The sequence below is a fragment of the Vigna radiata genome, chromosome 5 (genome assembly GCF_000741045.1).
Source record: "Vigna radiata var. radiata cultivar VC1973A chromosome 5, Vradiata_ver6, whole genome shotgun sequence".
In the NCBI taxonomy this organism is placed as follows: Eukaryota; Viridiplantae; Streptophyta; class Magnoliopsida; order Fabales; family Fabaceae; genus Vigna; species Vigna radiata.
In genome coordinates, this window is record NC_028355.1 from 4,371,154 (window position 1) to 4,391,128 (window position 19,975).

The window sequence follows — 19,975 nt, forward strand, 5'->3', positions numbered from 1 at the left end:
CATGGGACTCATTGTGTCAACATTTGGCGACCATCTAAATGCAGAATTACCTGCATGTCTTCCTATGCTTGTTTATCGTATGGGAAATGAGATAACTCGACTTACTGCTGTTAAGGTTGGTCTGTTGAATGTTATGCATTAAGATGATTGTCTTGGCTTGCAACTTGTCTCTTGGTGATATTGAAAAACTGTTTATTGTATAATAATAAGGAATTTATGTTGGATGCAACTGTTGGATTTTTTTGCCACTGTTTATTGCAACTTGTCTGATGTGAATGGATGTCACTGTTGGATTTTATCATGATATTGGCAACATTCTGTTCCAGCGTCAGCAAATCTATTTTCTCTGCTGGAAGAAACCAGAACGGAAAACTACAAAATGTACTGAAAATGTAACTTTAAAAATTGCAATTAAATAATTTCTGGTTTTTCTCGCCAGTGAAGCTTAGTGAGATATTTTTTTTGTGGGACCAAGCGGAACAGTAGAGATCAGTCAGAGAGTTATTTTCTGTCAATGCCTCAAGGATCGGGATATTAAATTAGCTTTGGTGCAAATTTTTCTACATACCGAACCTAGCTAATCCGAGGATGAAATTCCCCTAATCCAAAGTAGTAGGAATTGAATGTGCAATTATTTAAATTGAAATATTTTAATTGTGTTTCCTATAGAAGTATTTGTGTAGATAGATGCTTTTGTCTTGAATGTTACCATTCTTATGCAGGCATTTGCTGTTATTGCTGCTTCTCCACTTCGGGTGGATTTGTCATGTGTTGTGGAGCATGTGGTAGCAGAGTTGACTGCATTTCTTTGAAAAGTATGCTACTCCTCTCACTATAATATGCTTATTAGCTTATGTTAGGGGTTGGATAGTTTATGAAAGAAAGAAGAAAAAGAAGGCCCAAGGCTCAACTGTTTGAGCGGTGAGGCGGTGAAAAACAACGGGTAGTATGGGTATATAAAGAATAAAACGTTTTACTATGATTAGACAGAGAAATCATATACTTTTGTATAGACAGGTTTTAACACCTGGAGAGAGGGGTTAGGCCCTTGTTTACACGTGTTCCTTCTTTCATTTCAGTAAATAATATATACCTATTATTTGATTCTCTCTTTTGTGTAAGAATGCGAATCAGTGAGTGAGATATATGGTTAGGATCTTCCTCTCATGTTCCTAACAGAGTGGTCCAACCTGCCGGATTCCTTGCGGAGAAAGATTGGAGGAATGGAGGGAAGAAACAAAGGACATTTAAACATGGTGGAGAACCAGCTCGAGGCGATAGAGATTGCAATAGACGACTAAAAGCAAAAAAAAGTAGCGATAAGACAAGACTCGGCGACCATTCGTCAGGATCTTCAGGAAATCATGCGAATACTAGGAAATCGCAATCGTGAACACGAGGGTGGATCGGATGGGAGTCAAGCATCGATGAACGGAATGCCGAGGACGAGGTGAGAGGGTGAGTTACAGAGAGTGACGGAGGAGGAGAAGGTCATCATCACTTATGTTAGCATGGAAGGAAGTGTTGGCTATTGGTATCGGTTCTGGCGGGAAAAAGCGACAAACCACACATGAGAAGGGCTAAAATGTGCGATGGTCGGAAGATTTGGGAAAAGGAATCGGGGCTCGATTTTTGAAAGAATCATGATGAACCGTTAGATGGGGATGGTCGAAGAGTACATCAGAGATTTCGAGATTCTGGCGGGACAAACGAGCGGGGTGACAAACGAGCAACTCCTGGGCTATTTTCTTGGGGGTTTATAGGAGGATGTGAGAAATCGAGTGCGACTCATGATCCACAAGAGCTCATGACGGCGATGCAAATCACGAGAGATGTGGAGGTCCTACCTGAGGAGCTAAGATTTTGGGAGGAGGCGCGACTTGATCATCGGTACCAGGGGGAATAGCGTCAGGGACTATAATCGAAGTGGAATCGATGCACAACCAGGAGGGACAAACAGCTAGCATGGCTCTGGGGGAAGAGAAGGAAACTCGAGACAAACGACGGGGAGGGGTGCGGGTGCGATGGGAATAACACCATGGGAAGAGGAGTGCAAAACCTCCCTTATCATGAATATCTCAAGAGAAGAGAAGAGGGACGCTGTTTTCGATGTGGGGGGCAATTTGGCCCTGGTCACCATTGTTCGAAATGCAGTTTGAGGGTGTTGATTTTGGGTGAGGATGAGGAGGAAGAACCTGGGGAAGCCGAAGTGAAAGTGGAACCCGAGAGGCCAAAATTATCTTTTTTCTTTGCAGGAGGATTGACCCAATCGAGAACCATGAAGCTTCAAGGAATTTTGGGGGATAGGGTGGCTTTGATCATGGTTAACAGTGGCGCTAGCCACAATTTTATATCCCAAGCGTTGGTTGAGGAGCTTCAACTGGAGGTAGACAAATGCCAGACTCATTCGGTCTGTTTAGGGGACAGACAAAGGAAACAAACCCATGGCTGTTGTAGAGGTGTAGTGATGCATATGGGGGATGTCGAAGTTACAGTGCAATATTATGTGTTTGACTTAGGAGGTGTAAACCTGGGGTGGAATGGTTGGCAAAGTTGGGGGAAGTAGTGAATAACTGAGGCAATTTAACCATGAAGTTCCAACAAGGAGGACAACAAGTGATGATCCGAAGGGATCCAACTTTGGCTAGGGAGATAATAGCAGCAGAAGCACTGCTCAAAATCACGGAGGTGGAGACGGTGGCAGTAATATGGGGTGAAGACAAATGGAAGTACCTGTAGGAGAAGGGCAGAACCCAGAGTTGACGGAGGAACAAAGAAGTAAGCTGGAACAAATGCTGAAAAAATTTTAGTAGGTGTTTTACGAGCCTCAAGGGTTACCTCCAAGGAGGATATCCACAAGACTGCCTTTAGGACACACCAAGGGCACTACGAATTCTTGGTGATGCCATGCCTTGACCACGTTTCAGAGTGCCATGAATTCCTTGTTGAGACAGCATTTAAGACGATTTGTGTTGGTATTCTTTGACGACATTTTGATTTATAGTAGGAATTGGAAAGAACATATGGAGCATGTGGGATGTGTGTTGAACATACTGCTGCAACATCAATGGGGCACAATATTTCTCCAAGATAGATCTTAAAGCCGGTTATCACCAAATTTGGATGGGAAAGGAGGATATTCACAAGATTGCCTTTAGGACACACCAAGAGTACTACGAATTCTTGGTGATGCCCTTCGGGCTTACCAATGCCCCGACCACGTTTCAGAGTGCCATGAATTCCTTGTTGAGACAACATTTAAGATGATTTGTGTTGGTATTCTTTGACGACATTTTGATTTATAGTAGGACTTGGAAAGAACATATGGAGCATGTGGGATGTGTGTTGAATGTACTATTGCAGTGGGGCGCAATATTTCTCCAAGATAGATCTTAAAGACGATTATCACCAAATTTGGATGGGAAAGGACGATATTCACAAGACTGCCTTTAGGACACACCAAGGGCACTACGAATTCTTGGTGATGCCCTTCGAGCTTACCAATGTCCTGACCACGTTTCAGAGTGCCATGAATTCCTTGTTGAGACAACATTTAAGATGATTTGTGTTCGTATTCTTTGACGACATTTTGATTTATAGTAGGACTTGGAAATAACACATGGAGCGTGTGTGGGATGTGTGTTGAATATACTGCTGCAACATCAGTGGGCCGCAATATTTCTCTTAGATAGATCTTAAAGCCAGTTATCACCAAATTTGAATCCACATAAGTGGGTGGCACCAAATTTGAATCCACATAAGTGGGTGGCGAATTGTAAGAAATGTGAGTTTGGGAAAAAACATATAAGGTATTTAGGCCACTTAATATCAGAAAAAGGGGTGGAGATGGATAAAGAAAAAGTGGAAGTTGTTCCAGGGTAGGAGGAACCCAAAACTATCAAAGCTCTGAGAAAAAAAAAAAAAACAGTTAATCTCCAGTCATATTAACATTCATCAAGCATATAAAAAATAACTAAACTAAGGATAAAAAAAAGAATAGAGGATACAATTGCAATAACTTACATGCCACACAAGATCTTTTATAATTTTATCATTGTCTGTGAGAAAATATGTGAGTGCCAAAATAGACATTAGACCAAACGACTTATCCGAGTATAGCCACTAATAAGATTACATTATTGTGTACACAGTGGAAGCGCATTTTGTTGTTTTAATTAGTAAAGTCAATGCACTGGTATTCTCCAACTCCCTCTCCCCACCCCTTCATCGGAAAGCATACATGGTTATCCTTTCCCCAATAAACTCCGACAATTAAGGAAATAACCTTTGATCACCCTTCCTTTAATCATAAACACTCCAAAGCATAACAATTCTCACAAGCTAGAACTCTCAACATCCAACACGACCACAAAGCAGCCTGAACCCTAATTGCATTACTAAGGAAATTAGTTCAGAAAGCCAGGAGCTATTATCAAATTCAAGCAACACCAGAATTGCGATTGATTGGTTATGGTTTCAGTGCGATGAATTATGATTAAGAATTGACAAGAGAAGGTGCATTGTGGAGAACCCTAACAACTTAAAGCAACTTGTACCAAACCAAAAACAAAAAGAAGAAGTAAAGAAATTAGAGGTGAGAAATGCACGTATGGAAGAGGAGAAATGCGTCGATGCTACGATGGGCAAAGAATTTGTGGAGCGAAATGAGTGTGCCGTAGAGGAAGAGGAAAGCACGGAGCGAGCTCGTACGACACTGTTTTTTCGTCTTCTTTGTTTTGTTGGTTCTGTGTTTACGAATTTGTTTGCTTCCACGGGAAATTTTCCTGGGTTTTACTTCTTGTTCTTCTTATTTTCTTCCCTTGTAAGCTGATCTTTCTTCACGAATCAAAATGCATAGACAATATCTTTCGTCTTCCTCCTGTTTTACTCCTTATAAATTTCCTTTTCAAAAGTAAGGTACTTTATTTTATTTTTATTTTTTTTACGGGGTGTAAGAATTATCTTTATTTTTACGTAGTTAAAAAACAATTTATTCTATCATTTTGGTAAATTAGGAACAAAATATAATCTTGATATTATGGATATTTAAATCAGAATACTTTTGTTGACATTTTGATTTTCTAAACATTTTCTTATATAGTTTTTTTAGTCTTTGAAATCATGTGATCTAAACCTATATAATAAGCCGATTGATAAGTCTATATATTATGGAATTGGAAATTTAAATATCCATAATATCAAGATTATATTTTGTTCCTAATTTACCAAAATGATAGAATAAATTGTTTTTTAACTACGTAAAAATAAAGATAATTCTTACACCCCGTAAAAAAAATAAAAATAAAATAAAGTACCTTACTCTTGAAAAGGAAATTTTAAAAGGAGTAAAACAGGAGGAGGACGAAAGGATATTGTCAGCGTTGTGCATTTTGATTCGTGAAGAAAGATTAGCGTACAAGGGGAAAAAAGAAGAAAATAAGAGAAACATGAAGGAGTAAAACCCAGGAAATCGTAAACACAGAACCAACCAAACAAAGAAGACGAAAAAACAGTGTCGTACGAGCTCGCTTTGTTCTTTCCTCTTCCTCTGCGACACACTTATTTCGCTCCACAAATTCTTTGCCCATCGCAACATCGACACATTTCTCCTCTTCCATACGTGCGTTTCTCACCTCTAATTTCTTTACTTCTTCCTTTTGTTTTTGGTTTGGTACAAGTTGCTTTGTTGTTAGGGTTCTCCACAATGCACCTTCTCTTGTCAATTCTTAATCATAATTCATCACACCGATATCATAACCGATCAATCGCAATTCTGGTGTTGCCTGAATTTGATAATAGTTCCTGGCTTTCTGAACTAATTTCCTTAGTAATGCAATTGGGGTTCAGGCTGTTTTGTGGTCCTGTTGGATGTTGAGAGTTCTAGTTTGTGGGAATTGTTATGCTTTGGAGTGTTTGTGATTAGAGGTAGGGCAAAGGTTATTTCCTTAATTGTCGGAGTTTATTGGGGAAAGGATAACCATGTATGCTTTCCGGTGAAGGGGTGGGGAGAGGGAGCTGGAAAATACCAGTGCATTGACTTTATTAATTAAAACAACAAAATGCGCTTCCACTGAGTACACAATAATGTAATCTTATTAGTGACTATATTCGGATAAGTGGTTTGGTCTAATGTCTATTTTGGCAGTCGCATATTTTCTCACAGACAATGATAAAATTATAAAAGATCTTGTGTGGCATGTAAGTTATTGCGATTGTATCCTCTATTCCTTTTTTCTATCCTTAGTTAAATTTTTTATATGCTTGATGAATGTTAATATGACTGGAGATTAACTGTTTTTTTTTTTTGTGTGGAAACTTTAGAATTTTGGGAATGTAAAAATTCACCTTTTGGTTAATTTTTGTTTGTGTTTTGGTTTCATTCTAGTTTTCAATAAATTCAGCTTTTGCTTTGAAATAGATTTTTGCTGCATTCATCTTTTAGATGTGACTCGAGTTGGAAGATGTATGCATATACCCTATACGCCCTCATTTGTGTTCATTACTGTTTTTCCTTTTCTCCAGGGTCTGAAATCATTCCATGATCCGTCTTATGGTTATTTCCTCTTACACATACTTTTGGATGTCTCTGAGGATCTCAGCCCAAGAGTAAACTGTAGCCATATTATTTGTTTAAAATGCCTTTAGGCTCAAATTCACAATCAGCCGAAGTTTGCCTTGCCATGAATCAGAATGCACTTTCTTCCTCTGACAACCATGGAAGGGCCTTAAAATCCGAGGAGGATAAAGAAGAAGGGGAGGAGGAGGAAGATGAGGATGCAGATTTTAACCCTTTTCTAAAGGAAAATCTTTCACAAGAGGCTTCTTCAAGTTTGAGCTCTGAAGTTGATGGTTTGGATGGTAATGTGATCACTAGTAAGCCATCTGTAGGTTCAGAGTTATCAAAGGTGACAACTAAAGAGCAAACCTGTACTGCCATAGATAATGAACATGGCGAGGAGGAAGTTGTTTTACAACCTTCTGGTATGATATCTTTGTCAGAGATTAATCAAGTGAAGCACAATGACCTAACCAGTGTGGCTATTGGCAATGGTTCAAGAACAGGAGAACTAAGTGACAAAACAAATTCTCGAAGTCCTGTAATAGATGTAGACAATGAGGATGCTATCTGTATGCGCACCAGAGCTCGTTATTCACTTGCAAGTTTTACACTTGATGAGCTTGAGACTTTTCTTCAAGAAACTGATGATGATGATGATCTCCAAAATGCTGATGATGAAGAAGAGTATAAAAAATTTTTAACAGCTGTTTTACAGGGTGGGGATGATGGTTTTTCAACTCATGAAAATGAAAATCTTGATGATGATGAGGATAACGATGCAGACTTCGAAATAGAACTGGAGGAGTTATTGGAAAGTGATGCTGAAGACAACTCAATGGTAAAAACCCGAAAAGAGTCCGATCGAGCTGGACGACGACCCGAGACTAGGCAAAATAAGCGACAAAAGGTGTCTGCACAATGTGAGAAGAAAACATTAGGAGAAGTCAAGAGGCCACTCCGTCCCATTTTGCCTAATTGGCTGAATGGAACTCTAGCTTCAGGAAAAGGTTTGGTTCCTGAGGCTTCTCTGAGCTTTCAGTCTTCTGCTTCAGGAAATGGTCTTGTCAATGGGTTCACTCCCATGCAGATTGGTCAGTTGCACTGTTTGATACACGAGCACATACAACTTCTTATTCAGGTGTTCTCTTTGTCAGTTCTTGAACCTTCCCAAAAACAGGTTGCTTCTCAGGTTCAAGGTTTGCTTTTTGAGATGCTTCACAAACGTGATGAACTATTAGCTTCAAAAAGAGTTCCATATCCCACTGTTTGCTTTTCTCCATCTTTTTCTTCCTCATCTGTGTCTGAAGGAGGCTCAAAGTTTGTCCAGGTCCAGTCCAATAGCGAAGAATATGGTCCTCCTCAAGATGCACATAATGTCTTGTGTTCTCAATCAATTCAGAAATCCTCTGAAGGTTTGAACTTGCAAAGCTGTTTCCAACCTGCTGAGAGTTCTTTCTGGATTCCATCTGTAAGAGGCCCTGTAAAATCTATTTTGGATGTTTCTCCTCTTCATTTAGTAAGAAGCTACANTGATGACATTAATTCTGGTAGGTCATTTTAAAGACTTCAAGTTTTCTTCTGGTTATTTCATTTTGTGCTGGTTTACAAAAATAAGTTCTGCGTACTCAGGAATTGGTTTAAAATTTCTTTTACAGCTGCCCAAGAGTTTCGAAAGAGATACATTGAGTCTCGTTCCGATTCACCTGTTGAAAAGGAACCTCTCTTTCCTTTTTCTTCATCAGTTGCTGAAGCTAGTAGTGAAATTTCTAGTGGAACCACCGCTAGAGCAGTTAACGCAGTCTCAACTTCACCCGGTCAACAACAACCAAAGAAAACATTGGCTGCTATGCTTGTTGAAAGTACAAAAAAGCAGTCAATTGCTTTGGTGCCGAAGGAAGTTGCAAAGTTAGCTCAAAGATTTTTGGCCTTGTTCAATCCAGCATTATTCCCACATAATCCACCCCCAGCAGCAGTTGTAAATAGGATACTTTTCACTGATTCTGAGGATGAGTAAGTTGCATGCCTCTTCATTATGCCAACCAACTATATTAAATGATTTACTATGAAAATGCTTGATTTTTATTTAACATTACCATGATGTCTGTGATGTAGACAGGTAGGAGGTCTAAAGTATGCAAGTAAACTTTTAACTTTTTTGTACGACTTTATGTATGTTCAAAGATCTTAAATCTGCATGTGTCCTTAGAAGATATTGTAGTTTTGGCTCTGGGTCTGAATTAATCCCACAAATATTCCTTGTAATGTGAAGATCATTCAAGTCTTATAATGACTACAATGGCTATATTTCAAATTCGGTTTCATGCCCAGGATTGGACTTATGGAGTGTGGACAGATTCAGGTGGCAAGATAACTTCGTCGCCCATGTCTAGGAATAAAGATGTAGACTGTAAACAATGCGCCCATGCCTAGGAATAGAGATGTAGACTGTAAACAAATGCAGCTTACCCGATCTAGGCTATATTGTGGCACTATTTTATGATTTGAGTTGAGTCTAACTTAACCTCATGAAATTAGCTTGTCAAAGTTTATAATACGGGCTTAGGGTGTACTATCTTACAAAATTGGCTTGTGAGGAGAAAACTGCTCAATCATACAAGGACTACATTGACTATATCGTTAGTTGATGAGATATTGCAACACTCCTCCTCATATCTAATAACAGGACATTTGCAATGTGAACTAAAGTGGATGGCCAACAACAATTCTCCCTCATGCAAAGCATAAACAAATCCAAATTTATCTAGAAAGCGGATTTTAAGTCTAATTTAATTTCTCAAAACTCGCTGTGTGGTGAAATTTGTACCTAATAATATATTATAATTTGGTCACTTTTCTAGTCAGTGTAAGATCTTCAACACTCTCACTTTGAGAACTAGACATTTGAGCATGATCCAATACTGGCTTGACAAAGGATAGTACGATAATCATGTCGATGTGTTCATTGTAGCCAATGTGAAATCTTTAATACATCCCATCATGTCGAGAATCAAACCTCTCGAGTTTGGGCATTATTGATATTTATGGGTGGTCTTATAGTAGGTGACATGATATTCCCAACAAATCTTGTTATGATAATCTTTGATGGATCATCTTAGAAAGTGAATTTTATGCCTAACTAAACTTCACTAAAATAACTAGTAAGGTGATGTTTACACTTAATTATATACTATAATTTGACCATATCCTTAATTGATATTAGATCTCCAATACATGTTATCATGTCGAGGATAGAACATCTTGAACATAGGGCTAGATATTTGTGGGTAATTTGATAGTAAACTAATAGTGAGTGATATAATAAACCCAACAAAATTTGCTAAGATAGATTCTAGATCGTGGAAGTGGACTTTTAACTTACTCAACCTACCAAAACAAACTTACAAGGTTAGATATGCACCCACTAATATCCAATAAATTGACAGTACTTAGTCAATGCGGGATCTCCAATAAATCTATGATAGGTTTTGATACTATCTTCGAATTTGGGTTTAGGAGATAAAACATTGTTTTATTTCTTTATGAGTTTAAATTTTAATGCTGAATGATAACATCCAGATTGAATTAATTGATGTGGCTTGCTGGAAATAATATTAGTGAATAACCTTAGGAATTGTATGTTAATGTATCACGCAGTAAAACTCATTCCTAGTAGTGTTTAAGAAGTTGCACACAAATAACACCATTATGTTCTGTTGGTGTTTGCTTGTTTGTCTGTTTTTCTTTGTTTTATTTATTGGAGCTAAGAGCATTTTTTATTTGTCACTAATTTAAACCGTAGTTTGCTTATCAAATTGTTTTCCCTTCATAGTTGATTTATCTGCTATTATAAATATTTATTACCTCGTTTATTATCTCAATTGCATATGAGAAGCTTATGGAGTTAACATCTCTTCGTTTTAATTTTATTCCAGATTACTAGCCTTAGGGATAATGGAATACAATACAGATTGGAAAGCAATTCAACAACGTTTTCTTCCCTGCAAGTCTAAGCACCAGGTATATACTATTGCAGATTTCTTTTGAGGAATTTTTGGGGGTGAGGGGGCAGGCAAAAGTTTGATTGTTGAATCATCTTCATTTTATTTTTGTTGCTATCTTCTTCTTGTTAACAGTGAATAGACTGTCTTTTTTGGCAGATACATGTATGTTAAGTTTTTTTTGCTATGCTTTCTGTCCTATAGGTATTTTCCCTCATATGGGAGAATTCTTATGGTTTTATATTGAGACTTGAATCGGTTGTTTTTTATTGGTCATCATACAATTCTGTATTATTAAATGGTTTGGATATGGTTTATTGGTTAGATTAATAAAGAGACCCTTTAGTAGTAATTGGATGGAGATCCTCCAGCCAAAAGCACTATAGGCTTACGTTGTTACTACTTGCCATTTTTTGGCACCATGCCTCATGTTCTTTTGGCTGAAGAAATACCAAAACCAAGTGTCTGCAAAACACTACACTCAACAGTATGATTCTCTGAAACACAGGTTAAGGAGTGAAAAAAGTAATGAAATAAAGAGCAATTAAACAAGTCTGTTCCTGTCTGTTTGGAACTGTTTTGTTTTACTATAACAAGCAAACATGTTTCAAAGGTAAAACCTAAACAATCTTAGTTGTCAAATTAGAGTCCTGGATACAGCTATGGAAAGTTGGTTTAATTTTAATGATTGTTATAGGTGGCATAGTATATTATTTTACTTATTGGTTGGGCAATATGTTCTTATTTGTCAGAGAAGAGTCCTGGATACACTTTCTTTTATCCCTTTAACATGGTGCTATTAGGTCGAAGACCCTACATTTATCATTTGTATTTGGGCGTGTGCTTATTCCACAGTATTGAATTGTTATATAATGATGACTTGCATTCCTTCTTTTTACTAGGTTTTGAGTTAATTTGAAATGTTTTGTTGAATAGTTTAGGTCAGCAATTCCAATATGGTGATAAACGTTGGTATCTGTCTAAATATGAAATGGAATGTTCTGGTTACAGATTTTTGTGAGGCAGAAGAATCGTTGCTCTTCAAAAGCATCAGAGAATCCAATAAAGGTGAAATTATATACATAATCTTATATATTGTGTTAGATTGTAATTAGTCATTAACCATTACTGATTTGTTAATCATGAGCTATTACAGATTCTAGGAAATTAGGATCATTGATCCCTGATTATCATGCGAAAATTTAATGTATTTGATTATGTAAATTAGTATAAATACATACAATGTGGTTTGCATCTGAGACACAACATCAGATAAGACAAACACAGTCTTAGCATATGATATCATTTACTAGATAAGGGTCTGCATGGTTTGGATTTATTATATAAAACCCAAAAAACCATTTATAAACTGTATTATTAGTTTAGTTTTAAAAATATGACCGATTCTGTTTTTTAATCAAAACTAGTTTGGTACTAATGAACTAGTTTCACATCCAGTTTATATGCATCTCTTCCAGTGCACTCCCTACTCCAATGTGTGTACTTTAAATCTTCAGACAAGTCATGTTCTGAATAATTCATTCACATGAACTTACTCTACAAAAAGCTCTACCAAAAGGTTCTTCCCCTAATGAGACAGGTTGGTAAAGGCAACTACTAGGATGAGATTTGTGAATGTGATTTTTATGGTTCAAAATTTGACTTTTAGAAATTGTTTTTTAATTTCTAAACCAGTTTTTGTAGTTTTAAGAGCCTGGTTGCATTCTTGGAGGAAACCAGTTCAGTAACTTCAGTTTAGTCGCTGAATTAAGTCATTGGGTCTTTTTAAATGTAATTTGTGGTTCAGAAGTTTTCACATTTGAAAGGCTTTTTGAATTTATAAACTGCATTTAAAATTTAGGAACCAGATTGCATTCTAAGGGGAAAATCGGTTGTGTTAAATAACTGGTTTTAGTCATGTTGTCTTTGCAAATGTAATTTGCTAGGTTTATGGTGTGCATTGATTAAACTGGTTTTTCCTAACACCCCCATTTTACTAAAATCCAATGATCATGCATGCAATCTTAGTTATCTGGTTCATGGTTACCAGATAATGAATTAGAAATTAATTGTGCATTGCAAATTGCTGTTTTGTTTCCATATAATAGTGCATTATTGGAAACATAGGTGTATCGTAACTAACAGTTATTATTATGGATGATTTGATCATTCAAAGTGAGACAGCAACAGTTAATGCTAAATAAGTTACCAGATACCCAAAATCAGTCTAAAGAAGTCTATGTAGTTTCAAGTCATGTGATCATCCCATCTGAGGGTTCTTCTTCAAATGTGAACAAATATTAAGTTAGGAAAATGAAATATACAAATGAAAGTGAGAGAGGGAGTCTTAAAAGAATGTCCATGACCCCATGTATGTTTGCATAGTTTGTTGAAGTCACAACCCCACTACGAACGCCTATAACTCACAAGGAAGGTAGGATAGAGAACAGGTGTTAACGTTAGACAAGAAACAGCCATGGTTATTAAAAGGCACCATGCTTTTTCCAGATGTATATTGGAGACATATCAAACAATAGTAATGTTTTTGAGTGAGTGACAAATATTGACCATTAGATCATTATATATAGAAAGTTATTGAGAGTGTGTTAGGTTCCTTTGTTCCAGGAACCGAACAGCAACTTCCAGTTCTCACACACACACTCAACAATAATCAAACAGTAAGCAAAGATAAAGGAATATGTATGAATGTGTAATTCTATTTCCTCTGTAATGTATAGAAAAGGAAATACAAGTATCACTATCTTTCTCTCAAGGAAGCCTCCCTTCCTCCACTGGCCAAGAGGTCCAGTCTCAATACCCAAAATAATATCTGATCCCCTCTCTCCCTAATTTGTTTGTTATTTATATTCCCTCTCTCTCTTCTAACAACTTAACCACCTTCTCCCGCTACTTATTTCATCCCTTTTTTACCCCTTCTCATGTAAACCTTTAATTGCCTAACAGAGTGTCATAGTTGATGTAACTTTTATGTGTGTCATTTGTTCTCTTCTCATATATATTGCGGACCAATAAAAACACGAGGCTTTATTTCATCTTTGTAAGAATTTGGATATTTAATCACATCAACATCACTCATTATTTTGATTTTGATCCTTATCAAGGGGTTAACATGCTTTCTGAGCACCTTGTAGCTGTTTTCACTTTATAGCCCATATGCCTATTTATAGCTCTGTATTTATAGGCTTGTGGCACATATGGAACCATTATTCATTAATTAATAAAATAATGGTTGATATTAGTTGCATGATTTCTCTATACAGGCTGTTCGAAGAATGAAAACCTCCCCATTGACTGCAGAGGAGATAGCATGCATTCAAGAGGTAACATATTCAACACTTNAAGTGCATTTTGCGTTTGAAANTTTTCTGCTAGATNNCATGATTTTGACTTGATGATGTATGACAGGGACTCAAGATTTATAAATTTGATTGGATGTCAGTATGGCAGTATATTGTTCCACATAGAGATCCATCNTTGCTTCCACGCCAGTGGCGCATTGCTCTTGGCACTCAAAAGTCATACAAGATAGACGAATCAAAAAGGGAGAAGAGGAGATTGTACGAGTCACAAAGAAGAAAGTTAAAGGCTGCCTCATTAGAAAGTTGGCGAGCTATATCTGATAAAGAGGTTTGTTACTGTGGAGCTTAGAAGTTTGTTTTGAATTTTATCACCCTGGTCTTACATGTATTTGAGATGCCATCATAGTCTTCTTAAATGTCGCTTTTGTTTACTACCTGAATGGCTTTGGACGAGTGACAGATAAATACAGTGTACAGTTTTCAATTTACTCTTGTGTAATCTTGTTTCACATGTTAACAGGAAATTATAAATCATTGTAAATTGTGGGCATGCTTATATATATATATATATATATATATATATATATATATATATATATATATATATATATATATATATTTCTAAAATGTATGTTTGCTGTGTAGGAAACTTCTCACCTCTACACATGTACATTGCCGATTTTTCTATCATAACACTGCACTATCTGGCTTTTCCATGGGTTATAGAGGAGTAGAATTCACAGGTTTTTTGGAATTTATTGCAGGATTGTGATACTGAAATTGCTGGTTCAGAGTCCATGGATTATTCAGATGTACCATACGTGCACCAGGCATTTCTGGCAGATTGGAGGCCAGACACATCTGCGCTTGCTTATTCTGAACGCATTCCAACTACATCTGNAGAAGGAAATGTTGCTCACAATGCATTTCCTCAGCATATTCGATTTTATAGGGGTACTCAAGATTATGGTTTAAGTGGAAAAGTTCAATATCAGAATGGTAGTCAATCTGCATTTCCGACTGTATCTTACCTACCTCAATTTTTTCACACTACATCTGATTTGAGAAATGGAATGAATGGTGCTCCTAGCACNCTTAATCCTAAGAAACCAGTTTTTAATGTGACTTCTAGCTCCAAGTACTATTGTAGGCCCTATCGGTCTCGGAGGGCACACAATGCCCACTTGGTGAAATTGGCTCCCGAGTTGCCCCCTGTAAACCTTCCTCCTTCTGTTCGTGTGGTTTCTCAAACTGCTTTTAAAGGGTTCCAGTGCGGTACGTCTAAGGTTTATCCTCCTGGAGGAGGTGTAAAACCTGCATGGAAAGACACTGTCACAGATTCTCAGTCAGAAAGATTTGATCCTGTTATAGGTGCAAAACCTGCATGGAAAGACACTGTCACAGATTCTCAGTCAGAAAGATTTGAAACTGTTCAAGGCAGATCTATTCAGGCAGAAAAAGGTACCTGTACCGATCTTGAGATGCATCCTCTCTTGTTCCAGGTCACTGAAGATGGCAATGTGCCTTATTGTCCATTGAAATTTAGTTCTGGCACTTCTAGTTCCTTCAGCTTCTTCTCAGGAAGCCAACCGCAATTAAATCTCAGTCTCTTCCACAGCTCTCGGCAACAAAGCCACATTGATTGTGCTAACAAGTCCTTAACGTCAAAAAGTTCCATTCTAAGATCTGGAGGCATTGATTTTCATCCACTTCTCCAGAAATCTGGTGATGCACAATCACCTAATTTTGATTCCAATCAGCCTGAATCACTGGGCACTAGTGGTGTGTTGGCAATAACGAATAGATCTTCTGGCCTTACTGACAAATCTAATGAACTTGATTTGGAGATTCACCTTAGTTCTGTATCTGGAAGGCAGAAATCTGTGAAAAGTAGACAGGCAAAGGCACATGATCCAGCAGGGTCCAAAAAAACTGTAGCAATTAGTGGAATAGTGAGGGAACCTCTAGAGGACAGTCTTCATTGTCAGCAGGGTGGGGAAAATGTTTCAGCAAGCGGCCGCGGGCTGGCTTCAAGTTACCCTTTGGTTGATCCTAATGATAACATTGCCAGATATGATGTAGATGATATTGGTGATCAGTCTCATCCTGAGATAGTGATGGAGCAGGAAGAGTTAAGTGATTCTGAGGAAGATATTGAAGAACATGTAGAGTTTGAGTGTGAGGAGATGACTGATTCTGAAGGAGAGGATGGTTCTGGCTCTGAACAAGCCGTTCAAAATAAGGTATTTGGTTTAAATTCTCACTTTCCTTTTAGTTTTGTGCAGGCCTGTCTCTCTGTGTGCATTTATAAATTACAAATCTTATCAATAAGGAGGAGAAATACAATTTACAAATTATTACGATTTGAAATAACATATATCTTCTCTTGTATAGTTTCCCCTGTACTTCAGTCTTCCAAATTAAAATAGAAACTAAAAGATTTGTTTTGATTGTAAAAAAAAATGATTTTTAAATTTAATTACCAAGAAATTCTATTTCTTATTTTTTGTACTAATTTTTGAAAATAGAAATTAGATGAAGACAAGGTAGTATAATTGTAATTAAAGGTGAAAACAATGGAAAACATTTTTTCAAAGAATTTGGCGGTACATATTTGTTTCGTAAGATATGTGGATCTAGCAATGTTATCCTTGTTCTTTAGCTTTACTACTAAACTCACTATTTTCGTATTAAATTAGACTCTTTAACATGTAAAGTACTTAACTTTGTTTGAGTCATACATAAATTGAGAGGGTTTACTTCTATTTTAATTTTGTACTATTCGCATTATCCTTTTCAGCCTGTCAGCTCTGCTGGCTGAGCCATATCTAAGCTCTAAATAAATAGGTAGCTGATTCATTGGTTGCACGTAATTTTACACTTTTCTTTTTCTGTTGCTTCTTGCTTTATGAGTATCCGATGCATTGTGAGCCAGTATTTTTAGAACAGTAGAGCCTCCATGGCAGTTAGTTAGTGGTTGGTCATAGTAGTCCTTTATCATGCTACGAAAGATTCAAGATCCTAGTATTCTTCTGAAGCTAATTCATATTCTCACTTATGTTTATTTTTCTTCCCTTCTAACTCTCTTTTAACTTTGTTTCGTTAGGAGGTCTCAATTTCTTCTGAAGAAAATGTTGTAAAGTATATGGCTTGCATGAAAAAATCAGGTGAGCCAAGGGCCAATTCTGATGCTCAAGTTGATGGTGGCCTCCTTACAAATAATACAGCTTTGACAAATGAGGAACAAGATGACCGAAGTAGTTCTTCATGGCTAAGTTTGGACTCGTGCTCGGCAGGTAATCCCGTACTTTCAAAGTCCATACTTGGTCACAGTACGAGTGTGATTGGAGAAGCTTCTGCTTCTAGAAACTTCTCAATTGGTAAAGTTGTCACAGAGGAGAGACATACCATAGACACAGTACAACAGCCAACTGTTGGTCCCCACGTGTCTACCACTCCACGAAAACCCAGGAAGCGTTTTGGCAAACCAAATGCAAATTTAAATATAGGTCTGACTGTTGAAAGATCAAGCAATGATGGTAATCATGAAAATGGTTGATTTAAATATTCTGGCAAGTGGGGTTCGAAAAGGATTGGCTATCGAAAGGTCAGGCCACGATGGGTTGATTGAAATGTTCTGTCAAATGGAGTGCAAATATGATTGAATTTTGCACATACACGCCATTATGATAATGTGGAAGTTTGTTGATTGGTGCACCATCTGAACTAACTGAGCTTGTTTTCGTTGTTGCTGTTGCATGGCATCTAATATTGTTGTTGCTAGTGCTGGACGACAGTTAACAAGAACATAATGTGGGGATCTTCAATTTTTTCGACGCGCTGCACCACCAAGAATTGAGACTTTAATTTTGAACTATTGTTACTCGCAATGGTTGAAGGTATATTGTCTTTGTAAATATGTTACTAGAGGTCATGGGCAAAATTGGCCTTGGCTCTTTTCTTATGGTGGAAATGATGAATTGTATATGCTAACCTTATTTCTGTTTACTAATTCTGATGTCCCAACAAGTAATGTTGAAGAATGTGCCAAGAGCATGTTGGCAAGCAATCCTTTGGACTTTCCTTTTCACAGCTTTCTCTTGCATTATTTTTGTTAAAAGTAAATATTATCCATTGCTTCTATCTAAAAGAATTTCATGTTATGGTAAAACTACCTATTCCGTAGTCTTAACCAGACTTTGTAACAGTGTATACTTGAATATATTGCAATGGAGTCTATGTACTGTATTTTATTAATAAAGTATAGAAAGGGAATACGCATGTACTGAGCAATTAATGCATACCTGTTTTTCAAACAAAAAAAAGTACCAGTTGTTAAATAATAATTATTTCTTATTCTACCACACGTTGGTTTCGCTTGCGCAATGCCTTTAATTATTGACGTGAGTTATTAAGACACTTTATTTTTAAAATTAAATAAATTTGATTATACCGCTATCATTTTTACCTAAAATAATTGATGTTTCTTTTTTATCCAAATCTTTAAACATTTTATAATGAATATATAATATTATAAATTAACATCCATAATTTTAAAATCTAATAATATTAATGACTAATTATTGTCAGTATTGCAAACTATTCTTCTTTTATAGCCTCAATAAATAATATTATTTTCATCTAGATAGACATATAAAGAATATGATCCAATAAAATCTATTAATTAGTTTCTTCTTTACGAAAAAGTCAAATCTACATCTATTAAAATAATATATACATATCATAATTAATTTAGATAATTTGATATTATAATTATTATTTATGATTAAATATCATTGTTATTATTAATTATTACGTTATTATATAATTAAATTAAATATTATTTTAATAATAATACAAGTCCACAGTTCAAATTGATCTTATAAATAAAATTTATTATTTTTTAATAAATACTTACTTAATAATTATTTATGCTCATTATATTTATAAATATATACAAACTTTTTTACTGATTTAAGTATCATATAATCTTTTATTACCAGTAGATCCAATCCATGATGATTGATAAGTGTTAACATAATTACATAGATGTCAAAATTTATTTGAAAGATGTTGATGGAGTATTAAGTAATTTAGAAAGAAAGAGCATATTTGATAAAAAAAAAGTTTCTAAGGAATCATTTATCAGAATGCAACTATGAGCACTTTGATTGTTTCGTCACCTGTCTCTTTTTCTTGACACAACAAAATCATCTAAAACCCTAAACTTGAAATATTCAAACAACCTAAAACCTAGTCATGTGTGAAGAATCTTTCATTTTCTTCCAATATTTTTCTGTTGAATTATTCTAGTATTTTTGCTTCGCTGGTTTAATCTGTTTCACATTAAACTTTTACCCTAACACGATAGCTGCTGAATTAGCCTACACAAGAATATTTTATTAATAGAAGAAAAGAGTAAAAACAAAGGGACACAACAGCAATCACAGATGGCATTTAAAATTGGTTCATGTTGGTAACGTCGTTAAGGATATTAGGATCTCAACTACTAATTAATATTTAATTGGACACGTCAATTAACAATATTAGTAAAAAATAATTTATTTTCCTTAAAACAAAGTGGAGGTCAATTTTATATAGTGACGCAAGCTCTATATAATATCAATGTAGTTTATTCCTTTTCAAGAACATAGAATATATAGAAAATGTATAACATTCATGCAAGATAATTAGATGCAGGCCAATAATGTATACAAAATTTAGATAAGATCCAAGATACTGTTACACTTATAATATTTGTTTTGTACTATCTTCACATGCCAACTTGCACATAAATTTAATATAATGGTTTTGTTCATTGTGGAAGAAAATAACAACGTCTAATGTGAAACTTTCTATATATAAAATCATGATATTTGAATGATTATATGTAAAGTAAATGGCTTTTCTCATACATTATGAAAAGAATTGATATCAATTATTGAGAGCATTTATCTCACACTATTAAAAAGGAAAATACATATTATTTATGACATTTTATATTGTACCTTGTTTCTTATTTTACATTCATGACAAGAATAAAAGAAAACTCGATCATTCATAGGACATAAGATTATAGACTCAAGTTAAATCAAGTA

General features: G+C 35.9%; 1 protein-coding gene across 2 annotated transcripts; it reads left to right on the forward strand.

Moving 5' to 3' along the window:
• The first annotated feature begins 1 nt into the window (after position 1).
• Positions 2 to 17,969, forward strand: LOC106761860. 2 transcript variants are annotated; one of them, XM_022780496.1, is made up of 9 exons: positions 2 to 115; positions 6,523 to 8,106; positions 8,215 to 8,569; positions 10,492 to 10,576; positions 11,569 to 11,625; positions 13,839 to 13,898; positions 13,984 to 14,205; positions 14,642 to 16,120; positions 16,984 to 17,969. In XM_022780496.1, exons 2-9 carry the CDS (start codon positions 6,636 to 6,638, stop codon positions 17,434 to 17,436), a joined length of 4,182 nt encoding a protein of 1,393 aa, XP_022636217.1. In that variant the 5' UTR covers positions 2 to 115; positions 6,523 to 6,635; the 3' UTR covers positions 17,437 to 17,969. The 2 variants fall into 2 exon arrangements, with proteins under 2 accessions (XP_022636217.1, XP_022636216.1); XM_022780495.1 differs by lacking the exon at positions 2 to 115 and adding an exon at positions 723 to 815.
• Positions 17,970 to 19,975: the final 2,006 nt, after the last annotated feature.